At 26.6% G+C, this 27,928-nt stretch overlaps 1 protein-coding gene across 1 annotated transcript; it reads left to right on the forward strand.

Annotated features, from left to right (window-relative positions):
• The first annotated feature begins 23,124 nt into the window (after nt 1-23,124).
• LOC145850075 (spermatocyte protein spe-26-like) lies at nt 23,125-24,378 on the forward strand. Its single transcript, XM_082955221.1, has one exon. It carries the CDS (start codon nt 23,125-23,127, stop codon nt 24,376-24,378), a length of 1,254 nt encoding a protein of 417 aa, XP_082811347.1.
• Nucleotides 24,379-27,928: the final 3,550 nt, after the last annotated feature.

The following is a 27,928-nucleotide window of genomic DNA, read 5'->3' on the forward strand; positions in this document are numbered from 1 at the left end:
TTGGTGTTTTACAGTACATTTAACTGAAAAATAGTAGTGCATGTTAAGGATCCAGTATAAAATTAGAAGTATATATAAAACGCTACTATATATTGTAGTATTAAGAAATCAAAATAGATTCATATATTTTTATGTAGTAACTTTTAAGCCTTCGATTCATCATTCTTAATATTCTAATAAAACAAAAATATAATAAAAAACTCAATAATTGGAACAATTATACTGTATTAAAATGGTTTCGCTATTGACCTATTTGCTTAAACAATTTAAATTATTGCAATTTAGAATTTTACTTCATGTGTATGTTAAGGTTTATAAGCATAGTTTTCTTTTTTATCTATCTTTAAAAAAGTTAAAAAATAATAACAGACTTTTTAATAAATTGAAATAACTTTAATTAAAAATGTGTAAAAGCATGTACTATAAAAATTGATTTTTCGTAGAACGAACTCAAAAATATTTTACAATATTTATCTACATATTTGTTTTATTTTTTTCATAGCATTTTATTTTAACTTTAAAGACAAACTTTATACTTTATTACCTCATACAATTATTTAGTAGTGGAGTATTTTCGTTTATTTAATGTTTTATTGTGAAATATTTACAGAACTTTTCTAAAATAAGTGTTGTTTTACATAAAAAAGAGTATAAGATATGAAAGGCGTTAGCTAAGGGTTAGGTCTTGCAAAGTTCAATCGAAACATTTTAAAAATGTCATTATACGTGTTAGCAAAAAATAAAAAGTAGTTTTATTTTTATTACATAAATAAATTTACTTATCGTTTTAGTTTAAACATTTAAATTTTAGTGAAGTATACCACTAGACTAAAGTTGGTTTAATTTATATATATATATAACTATTATGGCACTTCAAAAATAAACAAACAAAATTAAACAGTTCTGGAAGATTCAAATAAAAATAACTCAGTGTTTAAGTAATTATGTTTTATTGATAGATATATTAACAATTTTACACAAACATATGCACATAAAAATTTTCCAAGTAATGTAACAAGTAACTTAACAATCAATATTAAAATAAATAATAAAAGACAAACAAATTTAGGTTAAACAACCAAGTAAAACTTAGGCGGCTACTAACCAGCTTGTAACTAATAAATATTCAATCAAAACAAAGCATTTCAAAACTATTTTTTTCAGCAGCTTATCACTGTAATCCTAAACTTATTTACAAATTTCAAAATTTTTTCACTTTTTACTCGCTTAATTGGCCATTAAGAATTTCGGAGTCTTATTAATCTAGCAAGCTCATTTGATTTGATCAGTTGTAATAAGAAAATAATTAGTGTTGCTAGTGTTGTTTAGTGTATATGGATTTGTCTATCTTACTTTATAAGTTTTTAATCGTGATCATTGCTTTGCATGAAACACCGTGTTGAATAAAACTCTCAATCTGAAATTGTCTTATTTTTCTTACAATCGTCCAGTATTTCCTCAATTATGCCAAATGGTCTTGGGTGTGCTTGGAATACTATTTTTACAACAATCAGTTCGTCTTTACACTTGGTTATTTTGGCACGTAAGCTTGAAGCAACGAACTGCTGATTTTCTACACCTGAATCTAAAGTGTTTTCAGTATCCAAATTAGTGTTACAATCAGGCTTCTCAGCATTTCTGTCGTTTTTTGATTGACTAACCTCAGAGCAACTTTGAGCATTTTTACCAAAAGAACTTTGTTTGTTTTCTTTGTCATTTTTGCTTATACTTACTGCAGTTTCGGCTGCGGTAAAACTAGTCTTTTTTTTTAATTTTTTTCTCGAAGCTACAGTCAAGTTGCTCTCCTCTACATTTTTATTAAAACTTTTTTCATTTTCAGTTTCACTCTGTGCCTTAGCATTTTTAGTACTACCACAAATATCAACTTTATCCGATTCCCTGTCACTATCATTTTTGAGCACAACTGCTGTTGATAGGCCACAATCGCCGCCAGAACTGTCCACTAGATCATTAGAACTATCAGTGACGTCATCTGAAGAACGAAAAGTCTCAGGATTGACTGCGTTTTACTACACTTGGTTTCTTACTAACAATTTTGTGTGTACACTTTGGTTCTGGTTTTGGATAAGTTGGGTCCTTCTGATCAGACTTTTTACTATACTTATCATCGCTACCAGTATCACCAACAGAGTTTTAATTTTTCTTTTTTAAAAAATAAAGAACAACACTGACCAGTGCCGTCAAACCAATAAATACGACCATCATTTCACAAAAAATGATGTCAAATTTAAATGAAGTCTCTATTATTTTATTTGCTTGAAAAAGCTGAAAAATAACAAGTCCAAAGTTTAATTTAGAATTATTTTGGAGAAAAAGTCAGCACTTTAATTGAATCTGATACATAACAACTTGGAATATTTAAAACTAAAAATAATAATAGAAAGAGTATTAATTGTTGGTTTACTGATAGAAACTTAAATGTGTTAAGTACCTATGCAATTTTAATTGTTATTAAACTTACTCTAATTGATTAATATTCTGTAGTGTAACTTTTTATAAACGTTTTTTCTCAAAATAGCTTACCAAACAAAAACAATTTAAGTATTAGTTTATTTTTAACAAAATTAAACTTTTATCTACCTTATAAAATATTGATTTTTTAAAGGTAATCAAAAAAAGAACTTTTTAAAATTTAACTGCTCCAAACAACTTTACGATTCAAATATATAAAAAATATGTTGCAAGTAACACTTTTAACATAGTTTTTTTTTGAAAATCTAAAAGAGTAAAAGGACTTTTAAATTAATTATATCAATGAAAACAATATTGTCGACTTTATTATAAAGTACTATTTAAACTTGTCAACTTTGTTAACTATTTAGTTTTTCAACATTTTTATAGTATCTCATTAACTAAATTTTTTTACTTTTAGTTTTTAGTTTTTCACTATCACTGTTACCTTTAGCTTTACCCTCGGTCGGTAACTTATTATTTTATTTTTACTTTTTTTTTTCAAAATTTTTAGTTGACCAATAAAAAAACTTTATATTTATGTTAACTATCAGTGTTACTCCAAAGACTTACCTTCGGTGGCAGCTTTTTTCTTTATGTATATATGTTTATTTCTATTTTATATATATATAATTTATTTTTTAAAATTTTAATCGCGTGCAAAGTTGACCCTCCAGTCAAAATAAACAATAAAAGAAAATATATGATTTAACGGGTTTTTAGTAGAGAAATACTTTATATCATTAATCATTTTATTTTGTATAGTATTCTTATAAGTACTACTACTACTCTTTAAGTTTTTTAAAAATAGAAAAAGCGTATGCTAAAACGGGTAGGTGTCTAATTTGCACGAGCGTACAGAACTGCACGACAACACTTTTGCACAAGGGAACAAAATTTCACGAAGGCTCTTTTGCACGAAAGGTCACGAGCAGACAATTTTGCACGGAGACATTTTTGCACAAGTTGAACTTTTTTCATTTTTTTTTTACTTTTAGTTTTAGTTTTTCACTATCACTGTTACCTTTAGCTTTACCTTCGGTCAGTAACTTATTATTTTATTTTTACAATTTTTTTTTTCAATTATTTTAATTTACCAATTAAAAAACTTTATATTTGTGTTTACTATCAATGTTACTCCAAACCCTTACATTCGGTCGGCAGCCTTTTTCTTTATGCAAATATGTTTATTTCTATTTTATATATATATAAATGTTTTTTTTTTAAATTTTAGTCGCGTGCAAAATTGACCCTCCAGGCAAAATTGACCCTTGGTGAAAAATTAAACTTGTGCAGTTTTGTTCTCTCGAGCAGTTGAATTTTTACAAATACTTTTTATAACCATCTTTATAAAACAAACATTTTAAAATAGATTTAAGTTTGTAATTAAACCCAACTAATCTTTTGTTGTTTTTATTTCATCAAATATTTTGATTAATCCCACAGAGCAAAAGTTACACTATAAGACATTACTCGATTTAAAGTCAGTTAAATAACATTCGAGTATATAAAGATATTGTAGGCATCTAGTTTTTCTTCAATAAAAGAAGAAATCAAAATAAAAAAAAAACGGTTTTAGTTTTAAAATTTTTGAGGTTGTTATATAAACATTTTACTAAAATAAAATAAAGACTCTAGTTTTCTTGTAATTTATTTGGATCGGAATTTTTTTCTTGTCATTATACATCTCATATATAGAAAGTAAAATTATAAAAGTTTCATTTAAACTTAATGTCAGTTTTTGTAAATTGATGGTTTGAACTACTTACCATTGCTTTAATACCTGCGAAGTTTGAATAAGAAATGTTTAATTGTGCTTTAAATGATATAAACCAAGTGACATATAAGCCTGTTTGAGTTTATTTTAATAAACTATAAAACATTTTATTTTCAAAAAAAAATATCGTAGAGTTTCAGTTCAAATTGTACATATATTTTTTACTGGTTGTTGATTAATGTTGTTTTAAATAAGTTATTCATCAGGTTTAAACTCATACACATTGTTAAATCAACATAACACCTAAACTTTTGTTTCAAAAAACGTAAAATAACTGTTTTTCTATGATAAAAGTAACTTGTCATTATACATGTTGAGATGTAGAAGTCTACTTAAATTTTTCTAATAGTGCAAAAAAATAATCTACTTTAACTTACAGCTGTTAAATGATTTGTAGATGTGCAAATATAAGTTAAAAAAAACTGATAATTGCGAACAAAGATTGTTAATAGAGATTAAAACGAATTATTTTCGTTATAGCAAATCAATAATTTATTAAAAGTATTAAGTTTTTCAAAGCCTAACGTCTTTTATGTATGTTAATCTGATAACACAATTACACAAAGTTGTTATTTGTTCTTCAACAAGTTTTATTTTGTATCTTTTCAATAAGTTTAAGTAGTACATGCTAAGCAAAAACGAAATAATAAAATAACTTCAAATAAAAATCTGACGAAGCTGTTGACCATTACAACTTTACCTTTTTACAACAAATAGTATAAAACTATGTGTATATATATAAACTTTACGTAAAAGGCTTATTATTAAAAACAACGTTTTCTTTTTGTAGAAAATGTATGATTAGATTAAAGCAAAAACCAGATATAGTCAATGGATAATATAACAATGAATGACACTTTACTATGCATAAATTTTTCAACTATAATTTATTAATGTGTTTAAGTTACTAAATTGTAATAAACACAAAACATTGGTGTTTACTATATTTAACTGTTTGGTTTTTAAACCCTTTTAAATAACTTATATACTTAAATTTTTTTCTAAGCAAACTTTTATTTGGGAGTGTTTTCTAAAAATCTATATAAGCCTAGAACTTAAACGTTTTATTTTTAAAAGCTGAATTTTTAAATTATTTAATCAAATCGTACTTTAAATAATTTACTTAAACAAAAAAATAAAAATGTTGAAAATATTCTCCTACACGTATTTTTTACAATAATACAGTAGTTTTATCAAAGCATATATTTTATTTTTAGTAGGAAGTTTTCGAATTGCCATTTTATAGTTTACATAGTCACTGCATAATAGTATGATTTAATTCTATTTACGTCTACTCACAGGTAAGAAATATTAAATAAATTATTCTTAAGGACTATAGGCTAGACTACTCAAATTTTAATTGCGATTTATTTTCAAGTAAGTTTAACTTAAAAGTAAACAAATATTTAAAGATGTAGAATTTAATGTTTTGTAACTGGAGATTACATTTGGAGGAATAAAGTAAATTACGTTTAGTGTCTCTTTGTACAAAGCCATTATAGCAGTGATACATAGAATCGTAAATAGGACTCGCACAAACTATATAAAATTACATATAAATACACTGATAAAAAGTCAATATACATATGAAACAACCGTTAGGTTGTATATGAAACATGCTTTTTCAACTAAACGTATTTGCTAAATACAAAATAATATTAAAAAAAAATTATTGGTTTTTTGATAATAAAATAGAAGGTTTTAGTAATTCTATGTAATTCTAATTCTTGAGTTAATTAATAAATTGTATCCTATTGTTAATTTTAGTTACTCGGTGATTAAGAGGTCTTACTAAAAATAAGTCAAGACTTAAGGTCATTATAAATAAAGCAAAATTTGTTAAGTACTTTATTGATCATGCATCATTCGCAATAAAAAAAAGAGAAACAATACATCAACAACTTATAAACAAAAAAGTCCAAATTTACAAAGAACTTTACTAGAGCATCAACTGCAGTAGAAGATGGAGGTAACTCGATCCGGGACATAATGTAGGTGTTCGTTTATTTTCTACTGTGAACTGAGCTTTAAGGAGTTCACCATATCCTTACTCAAAGTGTTAACTTGTCCAACTAAGTCTTTCAATTCTTTAAGCTTGACTTCCTTCATCAAATTTAAAGATAAGACTTCGACTTCTTCGTTCATCTCAGAAACTTTATCATTCCATATATTTTTGAACTCAGGTCTCCACTAATTTTAAGTTGATCTAAGTTTTGTGGTTGATACTCTTTAGCACCGACAACCAGACCAGTAATATCTTTCAAAAAACTGTGGCATTTGACTAAGTCTGATTCAATTTCAATAGCCCTTTTTTTTCTAAGGTTTTTATTTAAGTTTAGACTCTCAACAACTAACTTTAAAACCTCTTTTCTGATTTTTACAGTTAAAGTGCGGAAGTTCCTTAATTTCTCTCCAAATTTACTTTTAACAACTAATTCATTATTTGTATGATGGTTTTCATGCTTAGACGCTTTGTTAAGAAAATTATTTATACGCTCACGAGTTTTCATCTTGACTAGATTATTTTTTAAGTTATGGAATAGCGTAAGAATTTCACCAAAATATTTTTCTTCTTTTTCAAATTTATTTATCCCTAAATCTAGCCCATCACTAAGTTCACAAAAACTATTGAAATTATCTTCAGAATTCGATTTATCTAGTCTGTTATGACAACCTCTATCATTGGCTGAAGAATTTTTAGGATTATTTTTCTCAAGTTTTTCATTTCTTGTTTTACCCGACTTTTCTAGTGCATTACCTTTGTTTCGACAAAAGGAAACATCTTCTGGACTCATCTGTGTTACAACACTTGTATTATAGTTTTTACAACCGAATTCTACAGAATTTAAAATGCAACCATGTTCAGGATTATTCTCACGTTTAACTTTGCTTTTAGTTTCTTTAACTTTTAAACATTGTGCATCTTTAATTTCAGAGGAATTATCAACACAATTTTTCGTGCTATTATTTACAAGACCATTCTTAGACTTACTCTTGTTTTGAAGACTTTCAACCTCTAAATTTTGTTCATCACCATTTTCAGAGGATTTATTCACGGAATTTTTGTCACTATTATTTACAGGATCTTTCCCTGAATTTACTTTGCTTTGAAGACTTTCAACTTCTAAATGTAGTTCATCACCATTTTCAGAGGATTTATTCACAGAATTTTTGGTGCTATAATTTACAGGATAATTCTCAGATTTAGCTTTGCTATGAAGACTTTGAACCTCTAAATATTTTTTATCATCTATTTCAGAAGATTTATTCTCAGAATTTTTGATGCTTTCATTTACAGGATCTTTCTCAGAATTTACCTTGCTTTGAAGACTTTTAACTTCTAAATGTTGTTCAACACCATTTTCAGGGGATTTATTCACAGAATTTTTGATGCTTTCATTTACAGGATCATTCACAGATTTAACTTCGTTTTGAAGACTTTCAACCTCTAAATTGTGTTCATTATAAATGTCGGAGAAACTTTTTTCAGAGTCTTCAGGCATGACTTTACTATTATTCTGATCAAACTTAATTACTGTCGGTTGGAGAGAACCACTGAGATTCGCAGAAAATAAATTTTCGACGGAACTGTTCACTGACTTAGCATTTTTAGAGCAAGAAACTACAGGACCATCTTTCACAGCCGTACCAGTTTCCACCTCATTTTGCTTTCTGTTGACATAACTGTTGGCATTTATAGACAATTTATTCGACTGAGATGAACTTTTTCGGTCGGAAGTAAAATTTTTACTACTTTTTGAACTATGATTTTCAGTTAGTTTACCGCCATCTCTATACTTCTTTGCATAAAAATAAAGAACTGCTGCCGACAATCCAATAAATTCTCACGTTTAACTTTGCTTTTAGTTTCTTTAACTTTTAAACATTGTGCATCTTTAATTTCAGAGGAATTATCAACACAATTTTTCGTGCTATTATTTACAAGACCATTCTTAGACTTACTCTTGTTTTGAAGACTTTCAACCTCTAAATTCACTGACTTAGCATTTTTAGAGCAAGAAACTACAGGACCATCTTTCACAGCCGTACCAGTTTCCACCTCATTTTGCTTTCTGTTGACATAACTGTTGGCATTTATAGACAATTTATTCGACTGAGATGAACTTTTTCGGTCGGAAGTAAAATTTTTACTACTTTTTGAACTATGATTTTCAGTTAGTTTACCGCCATCTCTATACTTCTTTGCATAAAAATAAAGAACTGCTGCCGACAATCCAATAAATTCTCACGTTTAACTTTGCTTTTAGTTTCTTTAACTTTTAAACATTGTGCATCTTTAATTTCAGAGGAATTATCAACACAATTTTTCGTGCTATTATTTACAAGACCATTCTTAGACTTACTCTTGTTTTGAAGACTTTCAACCTCTAAATTTTGTTCATCACCATTTTCAGAGGATTTATTCACGGAATTTTTGTCACTATTATTTACAGGATCTTTCCCTGAATTTACTTTGCTTTGAAGACTTTCAACTTCTAAATGTAGTTCATCACCATTTTCAGAGGATTTATTCACAGAATTTTTGGTGCTATAATTTACAGGATAATTCTCAGATTTAGCTTTGCTATGAAGACTTTGAACCTCTAAATATTTTTTATCATCTATTTCAGAAGATTTATTCTCAGAATTTTTGATGCTTTCATTTACAGGATCTTTCTCAGAATTTACCTTGCTTTGAAGACTTTTAACTTCTAAATGTTGTTCAACACCATTTTCAGGGGATTTATTCACAGAATTTTTGATGCTTTCATTTACAGGATCATTCACAGATTTAACTTCGTTTTGAAGACTTTCAACCTCTAAATTGTGTTCATTATAAATGTCGGAGAAACTTTTTTCAGAGTCTTCAGGCATGACTTTACTATTATTCTGATCAAACTTAATTACTGTCGGTTGGAGAGAACCACTGAGATTCGCAGAAAATAAATTTTCGACGGAACTGTTCACTGACTTAGCATTTTTAGAGCAAGAAACTACAGGACCATCTTTCACAGCCGTACCAGTTTCCACCTCATTTTGCTTTCTGTTGACATAACTGTTGGCATTTATAGACAATTTATTCGACTGAGATGAACTTTTTCGGTCGGAAGTAAAATTTTTACTACTTTTTGAACTATGATTTTCAGTTAGTTTACCGCCATCTCTATACTTCTTTGCATAAAAATAAAAAACTGCTGCCGACAATCCAATAAATCCAACCATCAGTTCACAAAAACTGACAACAAGTTTAAATGCAGCTTTTATCATTTTACTTGCTAGAGAAAAGAGCTGTAAGAAAAATTATCTTTGAACATCAAATTCTCGGTCTAAGTGGTTGAAAAGAAGAAAAACTAATATACATAAATTTTAAAATGTGACTACTTTTAGAACATGTTGCTTATAAGAGCTGAGTAGTTGCACAAGCTAAATTATGTTTTCATTAATGTTATTAAACTATAGGTTAAATATCTGATGTACTTTTAATTAAGTTTTATAAAAGTTGCTTTTTACAGTTCAACATGAAATGTTTCTGACTGAGATTAATCACTAAAGTTCTTAACTAGTCTGAGTTGTTAGTACATTCAGTATAAATTTCAATCATATAAAAATATGGTATACGATTAGTTTTTAATTTGAGAATAAATTATTTGTTAGTTTTTCAGATAATAAAAATTGAACTACAATGGTTTAAGTTTAAAAGTTTAGTTTTGTTTTCATTTAAAATATATTTGTAAAACATTAAAATATTTAGAAAACTATTAATAAATATAAATATAGAAAATTTTTAGATATGAGTACACTTCATTAAACTTCTTTTTTATTAGTCTTGTAAAAACATCAAAAAACAGATTTAATTTTTAATAAGTAACTAGTTCAAAATCTACAATTATAAACTATTTTTTGAAGAAATAGTACATTACATACTAGCCTTCTCGCTTAATTTTATTTTTGTACTTGATATTTAACATGTAATATTATTTTTCAGTTGTATTTACCGTAAAACACCAAAATGTACAGAACTACATTTTTCAAACACTGTCAAATAATATTTTTAACATTTAATTAAATAACGAGCTGTAAAAATTTTTTATATACTGTCTATAGATGAAGTTTTAAGGTGAATAAAAAGCAATTAAATGGTTTTTGAATTTTATTTATATCACGTCTTTGCTAATTCTACGGTAGTGTTGCCCTATTCTGTTAAGTACCTTGAGTTTTCTTGGAAGAACCTTTTTTATAGTTTTATAATCAATATAAAATCATTATTTCTAACTTAACTAAATTTAACTTTTTCAAGCTTTGCTACTGTTTTGTCTTTTAAACTTTAAACTTTTTCATTTCTAGTCATTGTACAACTACTCCAATAAAATCTTTACGAAATTGTGAAACTAGTTTTAATTAAAAGTTTTTATTGCTTGTTAGTAACTGACTAACAATTTTGTTGTAGTTTGAAAACATTATATAAAAACTTTTACCAGTTTTTATTTAAACAAAAATTAAAATAGGTAAAACCATCAAAAAAATCTATATCTCAGTCTTTTACAAACACTTCAAAAAGATATTTTGTTTATTAAAAAAAAAACGTTCTCAATTTTTATTCAAGTAGAATACTCCTTTTTTATTCCTTGATAATACGTATATATACTGTTTTAAAATATTTTAATTATACGTTGCAAGACCTAAACCGGTAGTCAACGCCTCTTATATCATCTATCGTTTCCTATGTTACCATATTTGGGTAAAATATCAATATTTGAGAATAAAGTACAAGATCTCACAAAATCAACCTATATTCATGTAAAACCAATAGTAGTATTTGTTTCAAACCTAGTTTTAAGATTTAATCTCAAGGACCTTACAATTAACCTAGATAAAGTTGTGTCGTATATAGTTTAAATTGGTTCTTCGAAAAAAGTCACATTGGTCAGACGTTCAGGAATCTTAAAAAAAGAGTTAAATAACATTTACCATAATGCTTATTTAATTTCATAAAATAAAAGACCGAGATAAAGACAAAAACGGTTACCGATGCTGCAAAAAGATCATCGATAGCGGAAATTTAACCTTCAACACAAAATGTGCAAATAACTATATGCCAACAAGATTTATTTATGTTAACCATTACAATAATGTAATTAACCTAATGAGATTAAAAGCTATATCAATATTAATATACAAACGAAAAGGTTTTGATTAAAAGTTTCTTTAATTGCTTATTTAATTGGCCATTTTGTTTTTTTGTATTATAGTTAGTTTAATAATTGTTTTTGCGTTGATTATTTTTCTACTTTTCTTAATGCTCATTATTGACTAATGAGCATTAAAATATTCTTTTGTTGTTTTTAGTGAAAAACTATGTTTTAAACTTTGTTGTTCTGCAGTAACGTTTCTGATGAAATGCAGTGAAAATATATTAAAACTTTTAACAATAGCATCAGAGTATTTTATATACTTCGATTAATTTACAATTGACTGATGTTTACGTTATTAAAACTAAATATATATTTTTCTACACGGTTACACCCAAAATTGTTTTAGTAAAATTAATAATTTTGCCTTGCTTTAATAATTTATATAAACGTAATCTTTAAAAATGTATTTTAAAATGTTGTAGTCAAAAAAGTAAACAATTTTTATTTTAACAAATTAAATATAAAAGAAATAAGTTTGTAAAACCGTATCACTTTTACAGCTTTTCCTTAGAAAGTAAAATAATGAAAGTTTCATTTAATTTTGATGTCAGTTTTTGTGAACTGATGGTTGGAGTTTTTGGTTTGTCGGCGGCAGTTGGTATTATTTGTTATTTTCCAAAAAATAAAACTAAACAGGCAGATGAAAATGTCAAGGCTACACCAAATGATAACACCAGCAGAGATAATTCTGCAAATTATACAAAGTTATCTACCTTTAAGTTACCAAATGATAGAGGAATAGAAATTCGCAATAATAAACCGCTATTGAATATCGACCGCAGTTTAAGCAATAGAAGAAATGCTGTTATATGTCTTGACTCAAGTAAAAATGACACTGGTTCAAGCAAGGAAGAAAACGTCAACAAAATAATGTCTTCTAAAATTGTGAATAGTGACGCTATATTTTCCAATGTAAACGAACCTGAGATAAATTTAAATAAAAACCAAGTTCAAAATTTTGTAAAAAACAAACCAAATATGGGCAGTGATTTTAAACTAAATGAAAGTAATTGTGACTTAAATAAAGTTTTCAATGTAGAGGAAAATAAAGCACAAAACATTTTGGATAAAAAACTTTTAGATGATTCAAGTTACCAAGAGAAACTACGAGTAGAAAGTATTTGTAGTTTGAGCAAGGAACAAAGTTTAAATTTTTTTTCTAAACTAGCAATTAGTAGTCAAAAGTGCACAAATTCAAAAAACGAATGTTTGAAAACTTTTTCGGTTGAAAAAATCGCAAAAGATTCTAATGTTTATATTTCAGACTCGTCTAAAAACGAATGTGAAGACAACGATAATAAAAATTTAGCTACAAATATTTTTATAAGTCAAGAAACTGACTCTTCTTACAAAAATTTTAAAGACAATAAATTGATTACAACTTTCCACGCAGAAACAACTTCAATAAAAAATTATAGGGATGGTGAAGTTTATGACAAAATAAACCATAAAGATTCTTGTTTAGACTTCTTTAATACAAAATTAATAACACTTCAGATAGATAAAATATTTTTTAACAAAGAATGCAACGAAATAAATAACATTATCAGTTCGTTTCTTAAGCATAAAAGTTTAAAAGGTATCAGAAAATCAAGCTTTCTTAAAAGCATTAGTACGAAATATGAGCATTCGGTTCGTGAAATAAAATGTTCTAACAGTATGGCTAACTTCGGCAATAAACGAAAAGAAAGTATTTATGATTGGTTTTTGTTTATTAAAAGAGATTTGTTAAATAGCATGAAAACTTCCCTAGAAAACCGTACATCTGACAAAGTTTTAAAAATTGTTCACAACAAAGTCCTATCAGGTTTCAACCAAATGTGTAAGTTCATTCAAATTTACTCCAATCAGTGTGAAGAATCAATTGAATTAATTCTAAAGATTCTTGATGATAAAAGTAATTTAGAACTAAATGTTAAACAATGGAATGAAAAACTTTGTGCTATGATTAAAAATATTGAAGCTTTAACTTTAGAAACAATTGAAGTAATCAAAAAGTTAAAGTGTGATGAAGTAAACACTGATAGACTTGTTAGCCATGTTGAAAATATCTGTAGAGAAGGTATTACGATATTAAAACTGTTTAAATGTGAGTAGTCTATAACAATATAAAGTTCATTATATGTTTGCAAGCCTTTGTTTATTTGTCATTAAGTGTTTTAGTGAGCTTTTTAGTTATCAGTTTTTAATTTTGTTGTTTTATCAATTTACTTATTTTAGTAATTGTTACATTTGTTTTTTTACAAAGAATAAAAAATGTTTACCACAACTTTTGCACTAATAATAAATTAATCAAATAAAAATGAGATTGAGAATTGAATGTGCTTATATTTAACAAACAACATATTAGACTTGAAGAAAATAATTCTAATGTATTAATAGCTGTTTATTTTAACAATTGTTTAATTCTTTTTCTAAATAGCTTTACAACCACTAAGAAGGACCCCTTTTTTTGTACTTTTATATTTCTTTTAGTAAAAAAACAAACATTTTAAAATTGATTCCCTCCTAAAATACCTACGGGTTTACAAAACTCAAAAACATACCAAAATAATGTTTTAAACTAGGCACCCTAGACCAAATTCATACGGTTTAAAAACTTAAAATATCACCTAATACCTAGAGGTTTACAAACACCCCAATGCCCTTATTAATATTAACTTATTTTGCAAAAAAACCGTAACATCTTATAACCTAGTTGATCATTTGTGGTCTGAAGAGTTATGTAGATTGGATGAACATAATTATTCTGAATAAGCAAGGAAACCTTTTGTTTAAGTAAATAAATAAATAAAGTTAAACTTTTGTTGAGTCTATAGAGTTACATGGCGTTTAAAGCTATAATAATTTTATATTTCATATAAAGATTTTTATCTTATATAATTATTTCGACATGTATAAGTGTGACAATAGCTCACTTTGCTATAATTGAATGTCAAGGGTTAAATGTCTTTTTTAAAGACTAAAATATCAAGTTACATTTTTATAACTATTTTGTTCCGACAAATCGAATTAGAAAAAGCGGTCATATCTAAAAAAACAATATTTATCTTTGTTCAAGCGGTTTTTAAATTAATTAATAAAATTATGGTGGTAAAAAATATTTTTTAAATATATATGTTCAAAGGAAATTCAAAAATTTGAGAGTTAGACCTACATATGTATTGTTTTGTTTTTAACTATGTAATAATTTTTGAGTTTTTGACCTTAAATTATTTTTATTTAAGAATTTGAACTTTTTTGGAAACTAAATTGTCGTAATGTGACCTGTCAGAATTTGAACAGTCATGCACCAATCTTTGATATTTCATAACTAAATAAGTTCATCGAAAAATTCAAACTCGAAAGCACTAAAATTTAAACTCACACTCTAGCATAATATTACGCAAGTTCCTCTTTTACTATGATTTATTTTGTAACATATATCCATCTTGATTTTACTTTCACTATATAAAAAATATAAAAACAATCTCACAACTAATTCAAACTAGACATTTATTGAAAACAATGAAAATAAATTGTAGAGCATATAATATACAAAGAGAAATTTTCAAAAACTGTAGAGTTGTTTATTTTATCAAAATAGTACTCAGGGTCAGGACCACAATTTTCCGATTAGTTAATATTCGAATGTTACATTGCAAAAATTATAAAAGTTAAGTTCAAGTTTACTCGCTACAAACGGCTTCAAAATTTGGTTGTTTGGACTCATAAAGTTAGTTAATTGTTTATATAAACATTTTAAATTATAAGCATATGTCTTTAATAAATAAAATCCTGAGCGTGTAAATCTTGATCGCTAAACCAATTGTTTAATTTACAGTAGATATTTAGGGGTTTGTACTGAAAAGAAAGAGAAGGTCTCGTTGTAACTAAAACTAAAACTTCGGCCGGCGAATATTTTTAACTACGAAGTTTAACCCGCGAACACCGAATGCCTGCCGACCTCTGCCTTATACTTACATAAACTAAATTAAAACAATAAATATAATAGGACTCTAATTTAATTGTAAATCAGTAGTTACTACTATTAAAACTTAAAAACAAAAAATATAAATTTATAGATACACATGTACATAAACATGCAATAAAACTATACTATTTTAGCTTTGCAAGTTTTGAAAACATGCTTTAGGGTGTAGCTGGTTTACTATTAAAGCTAAATGATATTTAATAAGTTAAAACAATTTAAACATTGTTTTTAATTCTTTTAAATCAAAAGTTTTGTAAACCAGATGTTACTCTTTTAAGTTTTGTTAAAAAATACTAAGTAGTAGATAAACATGATATGAAGATAAATTATTGATAATTTACACTTTCAAAGCTGCGATGCTTGCAAATTCTTAAGGCGTTGAAATTGTTACTAAAATTTCTCACAGACAATTTTCTCCTAAATAGCTTAACAAAATTGATAATGAATCCTGCAAAATTTATAGTATATTACTTTATAAATATGCATCAAGTAATTAAATGTGTATATTTAACTCACAATAAAGTAAGAGATTTACTAAACGATAATTTTGTTTTACTAAAAGCTACTGTATTCTTAAACCATGTTATATAATATCAAATATATTTTTATTAAGTATTCAAAAATATTTCTATTTTCAGAATTATTTTATATAAATGTAGTGACAAAAAATTATTAATAAGTTGTTATAATATGCAGCAAATTAAAAACCTTTTTATAAGAACAAAAGATTTCTACAGAAACAGTACAACTTATAAGAAAATAGTATTATTTTTAACTCTTGTTGTCGTTTTTATTCATAAACATTGTCAAAACTTTCCAGTACACTAAAGTTGGTTTAGATTGTATTTAGATAAAGCTGCTATGGAACTTCAAGGATAAACAAAGAAAAACTATGAAATTAAAAAAACTTCAACAACATAACTCAGTGTTTTAGTAATTATGTTTTATTGATATACAGTAGACTACCGCTTAAGTACGCAAATTAAACCCGACCAAAAAGTGCGTACTTAGCACGGGTAGTGCGTACATTTTGACGACATAGTATAATATGAAATTTTATTGTTTGTTTTCTTTCTTACAACTAGCCACCAAATAATTAAGCCAAATAAAGAAGTCTTTTTATTTTAAATAACATTAATACATAATGCTAATCTGCAAAATTTTTTAATAGATTTTAAAATGATTTATTTTTTCTTTAAAAAGTTTCTACACAATTAATACATACATTTAATATAGCACGTCAATGTCAGTCAATGATATAAAAAAAAGAATATTAAGCCATATTTTCGATATTTTGTTTTGTTAGAAGGAAAGTACTAAACTACATTGTGTTTACCAAACATTTTCAAAACATCAATATGTGTACATTTAAATTAAATTATGACTTAAATATGTTGTATATGTAGGTTTTTTTAATTTTTTCATCTAGATTTATTTATTTTATAGCATTACAGCTCAAATATCATTATTTTTCACTTTTCTGTATTATAACAGGACTGTCACAATCTTAGGCCACTTAGACTACTCAGGATTACCCACCCTAGTTTAAAAGTTGTGAAAGTCTCAGCCTAGCTCAGCAGGTTGGCCGTTCTACCTGGAACCTTTTAGATTTTTTTTGTCTTTCTGGATAAGTGCGTACTTAAGGCGGGATGCGTACCAAAAAAAGTGCGTACTTAAGCGGTAGTCTACTGTACAAGTTAACAATTTTACACAAAATAAATGAACATGAAAATTAGCCAAGTAATGTAACAAGTAACGTAACAATCAAAATAAAATTAACTATAACAAAACAGAAACAAGTTTGAGTTAAACAACCAAGTAAAACTTAGGCTAGTAACCAACTTGAAACTAACAAACGTTCAATCAAAACAAAAACATTTCAAAACAATTTGTTCAGCAACTAATTACTGAATTCTTTAAACTTGTTTACAAATTTCAAAACTTCTTCACTTTTGACTTCATCACTTGCGGCTTTGCACAAAACTTCAATTTTTTTGTAAACCTCACTAATTTAGCTATTCCAATTTGAAACATCCTTTTTCAGCGTTTCACCACTTATTTCCGACATCTCATTTTTCATAAACTCTTCAGTTTTTGCTATCTGTTCGCCATACTCCTTAGCAAAACTTTTAACTAAACTGCATTCCAACTCAATTTCTTTCAAATATCTGATACTTTCTCTAGCATCTGAGATATCCAATTACCTTCAATTTGCTTTAGCAACAGTAGCTTTATGTGAGTAAACAAATAGAGTAATATATTTATGAATATCTTTCTATAACTTTAGTTCAGTTTATTTGCTAAATTGCTTAATAAATAGTTAATAGATATTGTGCATAATATTTAAAACAATTTTATTTGCTAATGTTTTAGTTCTGACCAAGTTATCAACTACAAGGTGAATATTTAGCATTGTCACGGTTGAATAATTTTTGACTTATGAGCCAAAAATTTACTCAGGCACTTACAATCAGTGTACTTCTAGTGTTAAAAAAGTTTTGCATTTTGGAATGATGTAGTCTAACCATGTATAACTGTTTTGAAACCAACATTATATGATCTTTCTAAAAGTTAAACAACTACATTAAATATGATGTTACTTGTAGTTAATTGAATAATTAACTAGTTGTTTTATTTTCAATTGCCAGAAAAAAAAGTTTTAATTTAAGTTTAATTTTTTAGTATTAGAACTAAAAATTTCAGCTTGTTTTTTATTGCATCAGTTGTTAAAATTTATTTTCTTCTTATTTACTTGAAAGAAAATATCAGGATAGGGCTAACTCAAGTTAGTTTAGAACATTTTAGACTAAAGCTTGTTTTAATGAGTTAGATTTTTATCTCTCTAGTTTTGAAATCGTATATAACTATTTTGATGTTGTTTAGACATTTAAGCTTTATTAACTATTTTATATTTTTATTTTTTAAACTTAACTAGGTATTAAATGTTATTAAAAAGCAAATTAATAGGTTTGCAAATACTAAGATTATAAGGAAAAAATTTAAATTCTTAGATACTTAGGCATTTCGACTAGTTTTAGGTTTTTTAAATAACCTTGATATTTCATTTCTTAAAGTTTTTACTAAATTTAGGCTATTTCATATATTTAACTCATTTGTAAATTTTAGTTTTGACTAAAATTTGTTTTTTTTTTATATCAGGCTAGCTATTGATCTTTGTTGAAATAACTTAGTTGTCTTTACAGATATTTTTAAATAGGTTAAAGTAACTAAAAAAAGATTTTTTTCTAATTGTTGTTTAGCTTAATGGCTTTAAAACCTTTACAAATTTCGAATTTGGAAAAAAAGTTTTTGAAATGTCTATTTTTGTTCAGGCTTCTTATAGAAGCTCATGCTAGTTATTATGTTTTAAACTTGGGCTTTAAATCTATGGTTTAAATTTATTTTTTAAACTTGAGCTGAATTGTTTTATTTAAATTACTAGCCAACTTGTTTTACCTAAATTATTTTTTCTTTATACATTTAGTTCTTACGTTTATGGTTATTAAAGTTTAAATAGTTTGATTAGTTTTTTTTTATTTCTAGTGTCATTTTTAAGGTTGTCACAGTTTTAGGCTATTAAATTAAACTCAAGTTTATCTAAAGTATTTAAAAAAACTCAGATCAGTTCAGGCAAGCTTAAACTTTAAAAAAAAACAAGCTAAACTTTAATTAAACTTAAATTAAAGCCTGATTTGGATACTTTCACTGAATTCATGGTTGCTAGAAAATCTCCTAGGAAAACCTAGAAATTAAAAATTTACAAAAAAAAACCTTGAAAACTTACATTTTAAGAAACTTTGACAAAATCTAGTAAAACCTAGGAGTTAAAAAAAAAACTAAACTCCTTAAAAAAATCTGGGATTTTAAATTAAAAATTCTGAAATTAGGATTAGGTATGAAAAACTTATTACAAACAGTAGTATTTACTTTTTACTTGGAGTTTTGAATATTATAAATAACAATTTAAAGTAGCTTCACAGTATTTTTCTAAAATTTTGTAATATTTAGACAAGTTTTTTACTTATATTGGAATTAAACAAAATGAATTGTACTCTTAAAAGATATCTTAAAAGATATCTTAATAGTTATCTCGTATATTAATTTATTTTTTTTATAAATGTTTTTTTATATTTAAACATTTATTAGAAAAATAAATTAATAAACGAGATAACTGTTTTCCAAGTTTTATAAATATCTTCCAGGCTTTTAAGATTACAATTCATTTTGTTTAATTCTAATATTAAACCAAATATAAGTAAAAAAAAATTTTTAATAGCACAAAGTTTTAGAAAAATACTGTGAAGCTACTTTTAATTGTTATTTATAATATTCAAAACTTCAAGTAAAAAGTAAAATACTACTTTTTGTAGTTATAATAGAATTTATAGATTAAAAATTAGTTTTAACTGTATTTTTTATCATTTTAAACTTGTTTTGGATGTATAATCAGGTTTCGTTATAAACAGAGACTAATAATGCTATAAGTCAACTACAAATTATAAACATGGAAGTACAGGGTTTTTTTGCATCATAACAATATCATAAACAAGTTTAAACTTTACTTTAAAATCTTAAACCATTTATAATTTGTTTATAGTGTTTTTATTAGTATTTACTTTATAGTTGTAGTCAAAGCTAATCATTTTGAACTGTATGTACATTTTTATATTATTACTTCTTTCTATTTTTTTTAAACAAAAAATAAAATAAAAACTAAAAGCATATCATATGCGGGAACAACAAAGGTACTTATGTGATTACAAAAAAAAATTTTAATCACTTTTGTTGTTCATAGAAACTCCCAGGGCATTTTGAAGAATTTGATAGATTGTTCTGATGCGGTTTTACCCCAAATGTAACATCCATTTAATATCTGGAAATTATTTCTGCTGTGAAAATAAAAACTTCAACTTCTTGCTTTTGAGTTAAGCACTGGCATTTGGTGAGCCTAGTAATTAAACCAACAGATTTAAAAAAAAGAAAGTTAACAATTTCGCAGACGTTATGTTAGTTATAGGAGATCAGTAACACTACTAGATGCAGCTAATAAACACCAAAAAATAATAGGAGAAAATGACTGATCATAAATTTTTAGTGCCCTTTCAATGTTTTAATATTAAATTACAGTAAACGACATAGACGAATTTATTACCATAGACGATGACAATAATTGTGTAATCCAAAGTAAAATTCTAGCAGAAGCAAACTGTTTTTTGTTTTCAACGAAAGCGGGCGTTGCAGGAAAAGAAATATTTTGTCAGATGAAGTAATAGATGTTGATATTATCAATACAAGTTTAAATATAAGTGTTGTTAATGATGACTTACTAATTCTATGGTTTTGGAAGGAAAAAGTTCATTCAGCAGAAAAGAAAGCTGTTGTTAGTAAGATTCATAAAAATTTAAATCTGGCTTTTAATAACGTTTAAAATGTTTTAATAACAAATTATCAACAAGAAAACTTGTCTGCCGACTTAGAAAGTAGGTTACTATTACAGAATAATTTATACAGTGCTTACTTCAACGTAAACTCCACCGTTTGTTATACTCGTTTAATATTTTTCAATTGCCCTCTAGACAATTCTTACCTCCATATTTCAGTTATAAATGATGCTAATGTAAATTACACTGCTCGTTTTTTAGTGTGTAAGTCTTATCAAGAGGTATTTCATTTTTTGTATTTAATCATGAGATTTCTAGATGTAAACTACACTTTTCTTTGTTGTCGTTTAATTTTATCTTGGGTCTTTTAACACTTTATTAGTATTTTAGAACATTTTTTTATTTTTATTTTAATTTTCTTTCATAGAAAAACCCTAAGTAAAAACACTAATTTTTTTCATCAATACTAGGCAACAGAGCTGTTTTTAGTTATAGTTAAAAAATACAAACTTGCACTTTAAACACAACGTTTCAACGGAAAGTGCAGACTAGAGAAGAAGAGTGTACATTAAAAAAAATTATAGATAATATAGTTTTTCGTAAAAAATAGTTTTATATTTACTTACTTGGAATATAATTAAACTTTTATTACTTTTTTACTGCATTAAAAAAAAACTTTTAAACTTACATAAAAGAATTTTTAATTCTTTGATGCTACGAATTTTCTATTGTTTTATTGAAAAATCAGCGTAAGAAAGATATTAACTCTGGCTGCTTATAACAAAACTAGACTAGTATTTATATTTTGATTTTAGTTTATCTATCTACACGCACAATATTTATTTATAAGTATATTGTATTTCTGTTTTGATTGTTACTGCTGATAAAAACTATAATCAATTTGTTTGTGTGCATAACTTAATTAATAGCTAAACATTGTTCAACTATTATTCATCTATAAAAGTAAACTTTAACGTTTCATCAACAAAAAACCAACAATCTAGATTTAAGACTATAAACTATGAGTACAAGTACAGAATACAAACAAGTTAAATCAGAACTTAGTTCATTGAAGATCTCTAAAAAAAAGAATATTCAACCTGAGAGTTTAGATCAAGAGTTACCCAACAGTGGTTCATCTTGCACAAGTTCTAAAGGTCATGGTTTTTTGAAACAATGTAAACAAGTTATTTTGCAACAAACTGATGATACATATCTGCAAAGACTTAAAAAAATTGGTCAACAAGGTAAGATAAATTATCAATTATTTCACACACTTTGCTCACTGGCAATTTTATTTTACAAAAATTACAGTGCGTGAGAAAATATTGCATTATCTTAATTAATAATATCAAGAAAAAAAAAGTGTTTCGTAAGTATCAAAATCAAAGTATATTTAGAATTTAGCATGTTACTCTGTAATCTAGATTAATTTGCTTATTAATTAAGTTATTTTTTTTAAGTACTTAAACTTTTTTATTAAATTTTCTTTAGTCCTTAATTTCTTCTAAGAAGGAACAAAGTGTCAAATAAAATATATACCAAACAATATTTTTAAAAGCTTTCGTTTATTTAACATGTATTTACGGCTGTAAAAAAAGCATATTTAAAGAAAATTAAATTACAAGTAAAAAAGTAAGAATACTTAAAGAAACATAAATAAGTTACACTATTGTGTTAGTATTATAATTTTAGATAAAATTTATAAAAACTTTAAAACTTAAGTCAAAGTTTTTTATACACATGAAAATAAACGAATAGCAAAACAGCATCGTATAATGATTTTAACTACATTTTTTTACTTTGAATGGTAACAAACTCTTGCTATACACCATATTTGTATGGGGCCGTAATTTAAACATTGTAAAAAACTTTGTTAGAAATGATCCTTTGTTTTTGTTTGTCATTAAATGTTCTTTAGTCATAGATATAGATTAAAACTAGATAAAAATTAGATTTAGTTTTATTTTGAACTAATTTTAAATTAATATATAGTTTAGCAAACTAAATTGATTATTACATTTTAATTATAATACGATCGTTAGCATCTATTCTGATACGTATTATAAAATGAAAAAATAAACTAAGAAAGACTTTACTACATTTATGCATAAACATTGTAAGTTATAAAATAAATTCTAAAAATTTGACTTTTATTTTTAGAATAAACTTTTTAATCACTATCAAAAAACTTTAACAAATATATGTAGGACTTATACATTGTAATGTACAGGTAGCCTAGACTCAAAAGAGACTAATTTGTTATCACTATTGAAGAAGTACAAAATCTCTCTGAATGATGACGTAAGGAATGTTACATACGATTGGATGAAAGATAAAATAAATGTTAACAACGTCGCAGCTCTGTACTACTCATCACAAATTTTTAGCTTGTCTGAACCATCGTTGCGTTTTATTGAGCGTTGTTTCCCAATGCTTGTTGATTCACGCAAATTTTTAGAGTTGGACGTTGTGTCAGTTGCGAAACTGCTTTCAAGCAGCGAGTTGAACGTCGATACAGAGTTGCAGGTGTTCAATGCGGCCAACGGTTGGTTGAATCACTATAAGGAACGTAGCAAACACGCGAGCTATATTTACTCTAAGGTTCGTGCTTCGTTGTTATCAAATGCTGCTTTGAAATATATTTCAAGCAAATATAATATTCACCTGCATGCTGATTCTTCCTCTATGAAATCTAGTACTAGGTACTGCGAACAACATAACTTCAACATAATTGTTTGTGGGGGTCGGGACATTGATGCACTCGACGCAATCAGCGATGTGTACAGTGTTCAAGCCAGCGATCAATACAGCGTGAGTGTTTTACCACAAACTAAAGCAGGCAGCCGAGAATATTACGGTGCGGCTTGCGTAAAAGGCAAAGTTTACGCGTTTGACGGTCAAGATGACAACGGCCGCAGCGCAAAATGCGTTGAAACGTATTCGCCTGCCACTAACGCTTGGGAAGTTGTTGCTGACATGGACGTTTTACACTTTCATGACTATTGCGTGTGTTCGTTCATGGACAAAATTTACCTGATGGGAGAAACTATGAGGCAAGATCGCAGCACTTGCATTGAGTTCGATACGAAAAGTCTAACGTGGAAGGAGGTTGCTGGAACGAATCAAGAAAGATTGCATGCGGCTTGTGCTGTGTTTGAAGGAAGAATTGCTTTGTCCGGAGGAGCTTACGGAGCGGAAAAGTTTAACACCGTTGAGGTTTACGATCCTTTTGACGACTCGTGGACCTACATGCCCAACATGGTCAAAAAAAGAAGTTATCACAAATCAGTTGCTGTTAAGAACAAGTTGTTTGTTTTAGGTGGTCCCAAAGAACCAACCTGTGAGGTGTTTGATTCTTATTCTGGCAATTTTGTTTTTGTTGCAACGCCTAAATCTTATAACTACTTATTACGTCGTCCTAGTAGTGTGGTATCAATAGGAAACAAGCTTGTTTGGTTTGATGATTTGTTAAAAATTATTGTGTTTTATGATGTGGGAAACAATAAATGGTCGCAGCAATTACTTGAGGTTACAAAACATATTTATTTTTATCGTTATGTTAAAGTTCCGCAGTCATAACAAACTTTAGATTTAAACAGTAAAAATCTAAATAAAATAAAACTTATCGTGTAATTTTGGTTTAAACTTTTATTTAGATGCTTGATGCGTTTATACGAGAAAAAAAATTTAAAGTATTTTTAAAACGTATATTTGGTATTTTAGCTTCTTAGTGTCAATAAATGTTAGATAATAAACATTTTTGTGTCTTATGTTTAATCGAAGATTAGTTTTTAACATGAATTATTTCTATTTATATAGTAAAATAAATTTATTATAGTTTAAAATGAATTTAACACTCTTTTTTTTAACTTATCAAATAAATGCTAATTCATTTCTTCAAAACAGCAAATACAACATGTATGCTTAAATTGATTGAGCAGCTATCCAATAAATTGTCATCCCTACCCAAGTAGTAGTTATTCAAGCAGTTATCTAAATAGTTATTACCAAGAACTTGTTTTTGGAGTAGTTATCCAAATAGTTATAAAACTAGATATCTAAGTAATTATTAACCAAGCACTTTTTATCAAATTAGTTGTTATCAAATTTGTTTTTCAAGTAGTTATCGGAGTTGTTATCGAAGTAGTTAACATTTATTATTAGAGTAGTTGAAACCCATGTTGTTATCAAAGTACTTATCAAAAAAGTATTTAACCAATTAGTTGTCCACTTAATTATCAAACTAGAAATAAAAACATTAAATTTTTAACTCGTTATCAAAGTCGTTGCTACCAATGTTGTTTTTTAAGTTTTTATTCCAAGTAGTTGTTATTCAAGTAGTTTTTATTTAAGTAGTTGATACCAATGTAGACGTATCCAAGAAACTATTATCCAAAAAGGTTATCAATCAGTCATCCAAGTTATAGTCTAAGTTGATATCCTGGTATATTCATGCAAATTGTTATCCAATTAGTTGTCCAAGCAGTTATTAACAAAATAGTTATCCACGCAGTAGTCATCTAAGTTGTAATTCAAGTAAATATCCAAGTAGTTGTTATCCGAATAGCTGTCAAAGTTAACATTCAAATATGTATACAACTAATTGTTATCCAAATAACTACCCAAGTAGTTCTTTTTATCTAGTTAGTCGTTATAATAGTGATTAAATAAATGACTATAAAAGTAGTTAATGATGTTGTTAGCCAAAAACCAATTCTCTAAGTATCTTTTATCCAAGCTGTTGTTATCAAAGTAGTTATACAAGAAGATACCTAACTATTTATTCGAATAGTTGATTAGACTGTCGTTCTTAAGTAGTTGTAATGAAAGTACTTGTTGTTCTAGCATCTTTTCAAACAGTTTTATAACAAATAGCGGTTTTCCCAGTAGCTATACAAGTAGTTTGCAGTTGTTAACCTATTTGCTGTTATCCAAGTATTTATCCGTTAGAAGTTGATGTCAAAGTAATCATTAGCCAAGTTGTTATTATAATAGTTATCGTAGTACCTATCTAAGTAGTTGTTACTTTAGAAGTTATTTGAGTAGTTATCCAATAAAGTTTTTTTATTAGTTATCGCGGATGTTGTCCTAGTTGTTTTTCAAAAATTTGTCCAAGTAGTTGTTATCTAAGTAGTAGATATTTAAGTTGTTATTCAAGTAGTTCTTATCCAAATAGTAGTTCTCTAAGTTGTTACCAAAATAGCATTTATTCAAAAAACTATTTTAGTAGTCGTTAACTAAGTTATTTTTATCCAAGTAGCAGTGTATCGAAATTATTATCAATATTATTAACAAAGTAGTTCTTGATCAACTACATATTATATAAAATGTTACCTTATTAGTTATCAAACAATTAATCAAGCATTTGTGTGCAGTTATCCAACCAGTGGCTGTGCAAGCACCTGTTTTCTAAGTGGTTACCAAAGTAATTGTTATCCAAACAGGTATCCAAGTAGTAGTTTTTAAACTAGTTATCTATCTAGTTTTAAAATTTGTTACCCAAGTAGTTTCATGTACCTTACTAAATAATTATCCCGAGAGTCAATTAATTAGTTGTCCACGAAGTTCTTCATGTAGTTATCCAAGTAGCTATCCAAACGAGTGTCCAAATAGTTGTTATCCAGAAAGTTGTTATCCCAGCATTTCTTATCCGAGCAGTTACTCAAGTAGTTAAGTAGGTAGTTTTCGAATTAGTTGGCCAAGTAGTATTCCAAGTAAATATCAAAATAAATAAGTAGTTTTCCGAGTAGCTGTCATCCAATTAGTTATCCAAATAATTGTCCAAGCAGTTATCCAAGTAGTTGGTATACAATTTGTTTTTATCCTAGTTTTATCCAAGTAGATATCCGAGTAGTTATCAAAGTAGTCATCCCAATTGTCATCCTAGTAATTATCTAAGTAGTATCCAAGCATTTTTTATCTATAAATATTATCCAAATTGGTAAATATTAAATTAGTAGTTGTCTAATTAGTAGTTGTCTAAGCAGTTATTTAAGTAGTTCATACAAAAAAAGTTGTCACACAAGAAAATGTAGATTTAATAAAGGTAAAAATAAAGATTTTATGTAAAATGAAATTTAAAATATTAGCAGTTTTTTAAACAAACTTGTCAAAATTTCTACAATGCCACTGTGCAATATATTTAGAAAAATTTTGAATAACTTATTTGCTTTTTTATTTAACGCAATGTCATATTTTTAGACATTATTCAAAAAAATCATGTCATTTTATTAAGTGTTAAACATTTTATTTGTCAAAAATTTTGATAAGTGTAGTTTCGTAGATTGTGGTGTTTTACAGTACATTTGAGAGGAAAATAATAGTGCATGTTACGCATCGAGTATAAAATTAGAAGTATGTAGAAAATGCTACTACATATTGTAGTATTAAGGAACCAAAATAGATTCATAGATTTTATCTAGTAACTTTTAAGCCTTCGATTTATCATTCTTAATATTCTAATAAAACAAAAGCAAAATATAAAACTCAATGATTGGAACAGTTATACTGTTATCAAACGGTTTCTTTATTGACCTATTTGCTTAAACAATTTGAGTTGTTGTATTTTAGAATTTTTTTCATGTGTAGGTTAAGGTTAAGTATAGTTTCCTTTTTTACTTATCTCAAAAAAGTAAAAAATTATAACAGACTTTTTAATACATTGAAACAACTTTAACTAAAAGTGTATAAAAGCATATACTCAAAATTTTTAATTTTTCACAAAATGAATTCATAAAAATTTTACAATATTTATCTACTTATTTGTTTTGTTTAATTTTTAGCAATTTATCTTAATTTAAAAGTCAAACTTCATACTTTATTATTTCATACAATTGTTTAGTAGTGGAGTATTTTCGTTTATTTAATGTTTCAAATGTGAAGTATTTACAGAACTTCTCTAAAATTAGTGCTGTTTTACATAAAAAAAGATATGAGATATGAAAGGCATTGACTAAGGGTTTAGGTCTTGCAACATTCAAATAAAACATTCTAAAATCTTCATACATATTAGCAAAAAATAAAAAAATAGTTTTATTCTTATAACATAAATTAGTTTACTTATCGTTTTAGTTTAAAACATTTAAATTATTAGTGAATATTACCATTTAACTAGAGTTAGTTTAATTTA

The sequence above is a fragment of the Thalia democratica genome, chromosome 2 (genome assembly GCF_965202585.1).
Source record: "Thalia democratica chromosome 2, ktThaDemo2.hap1.1, whole genome shotgun sequence".
Classification (NCBI taxonomy): Eukaryota; Metazoa; Chordata; class Thaliacea; order Salpida; family Salpidae; genus Thalia; species Thalia democratica.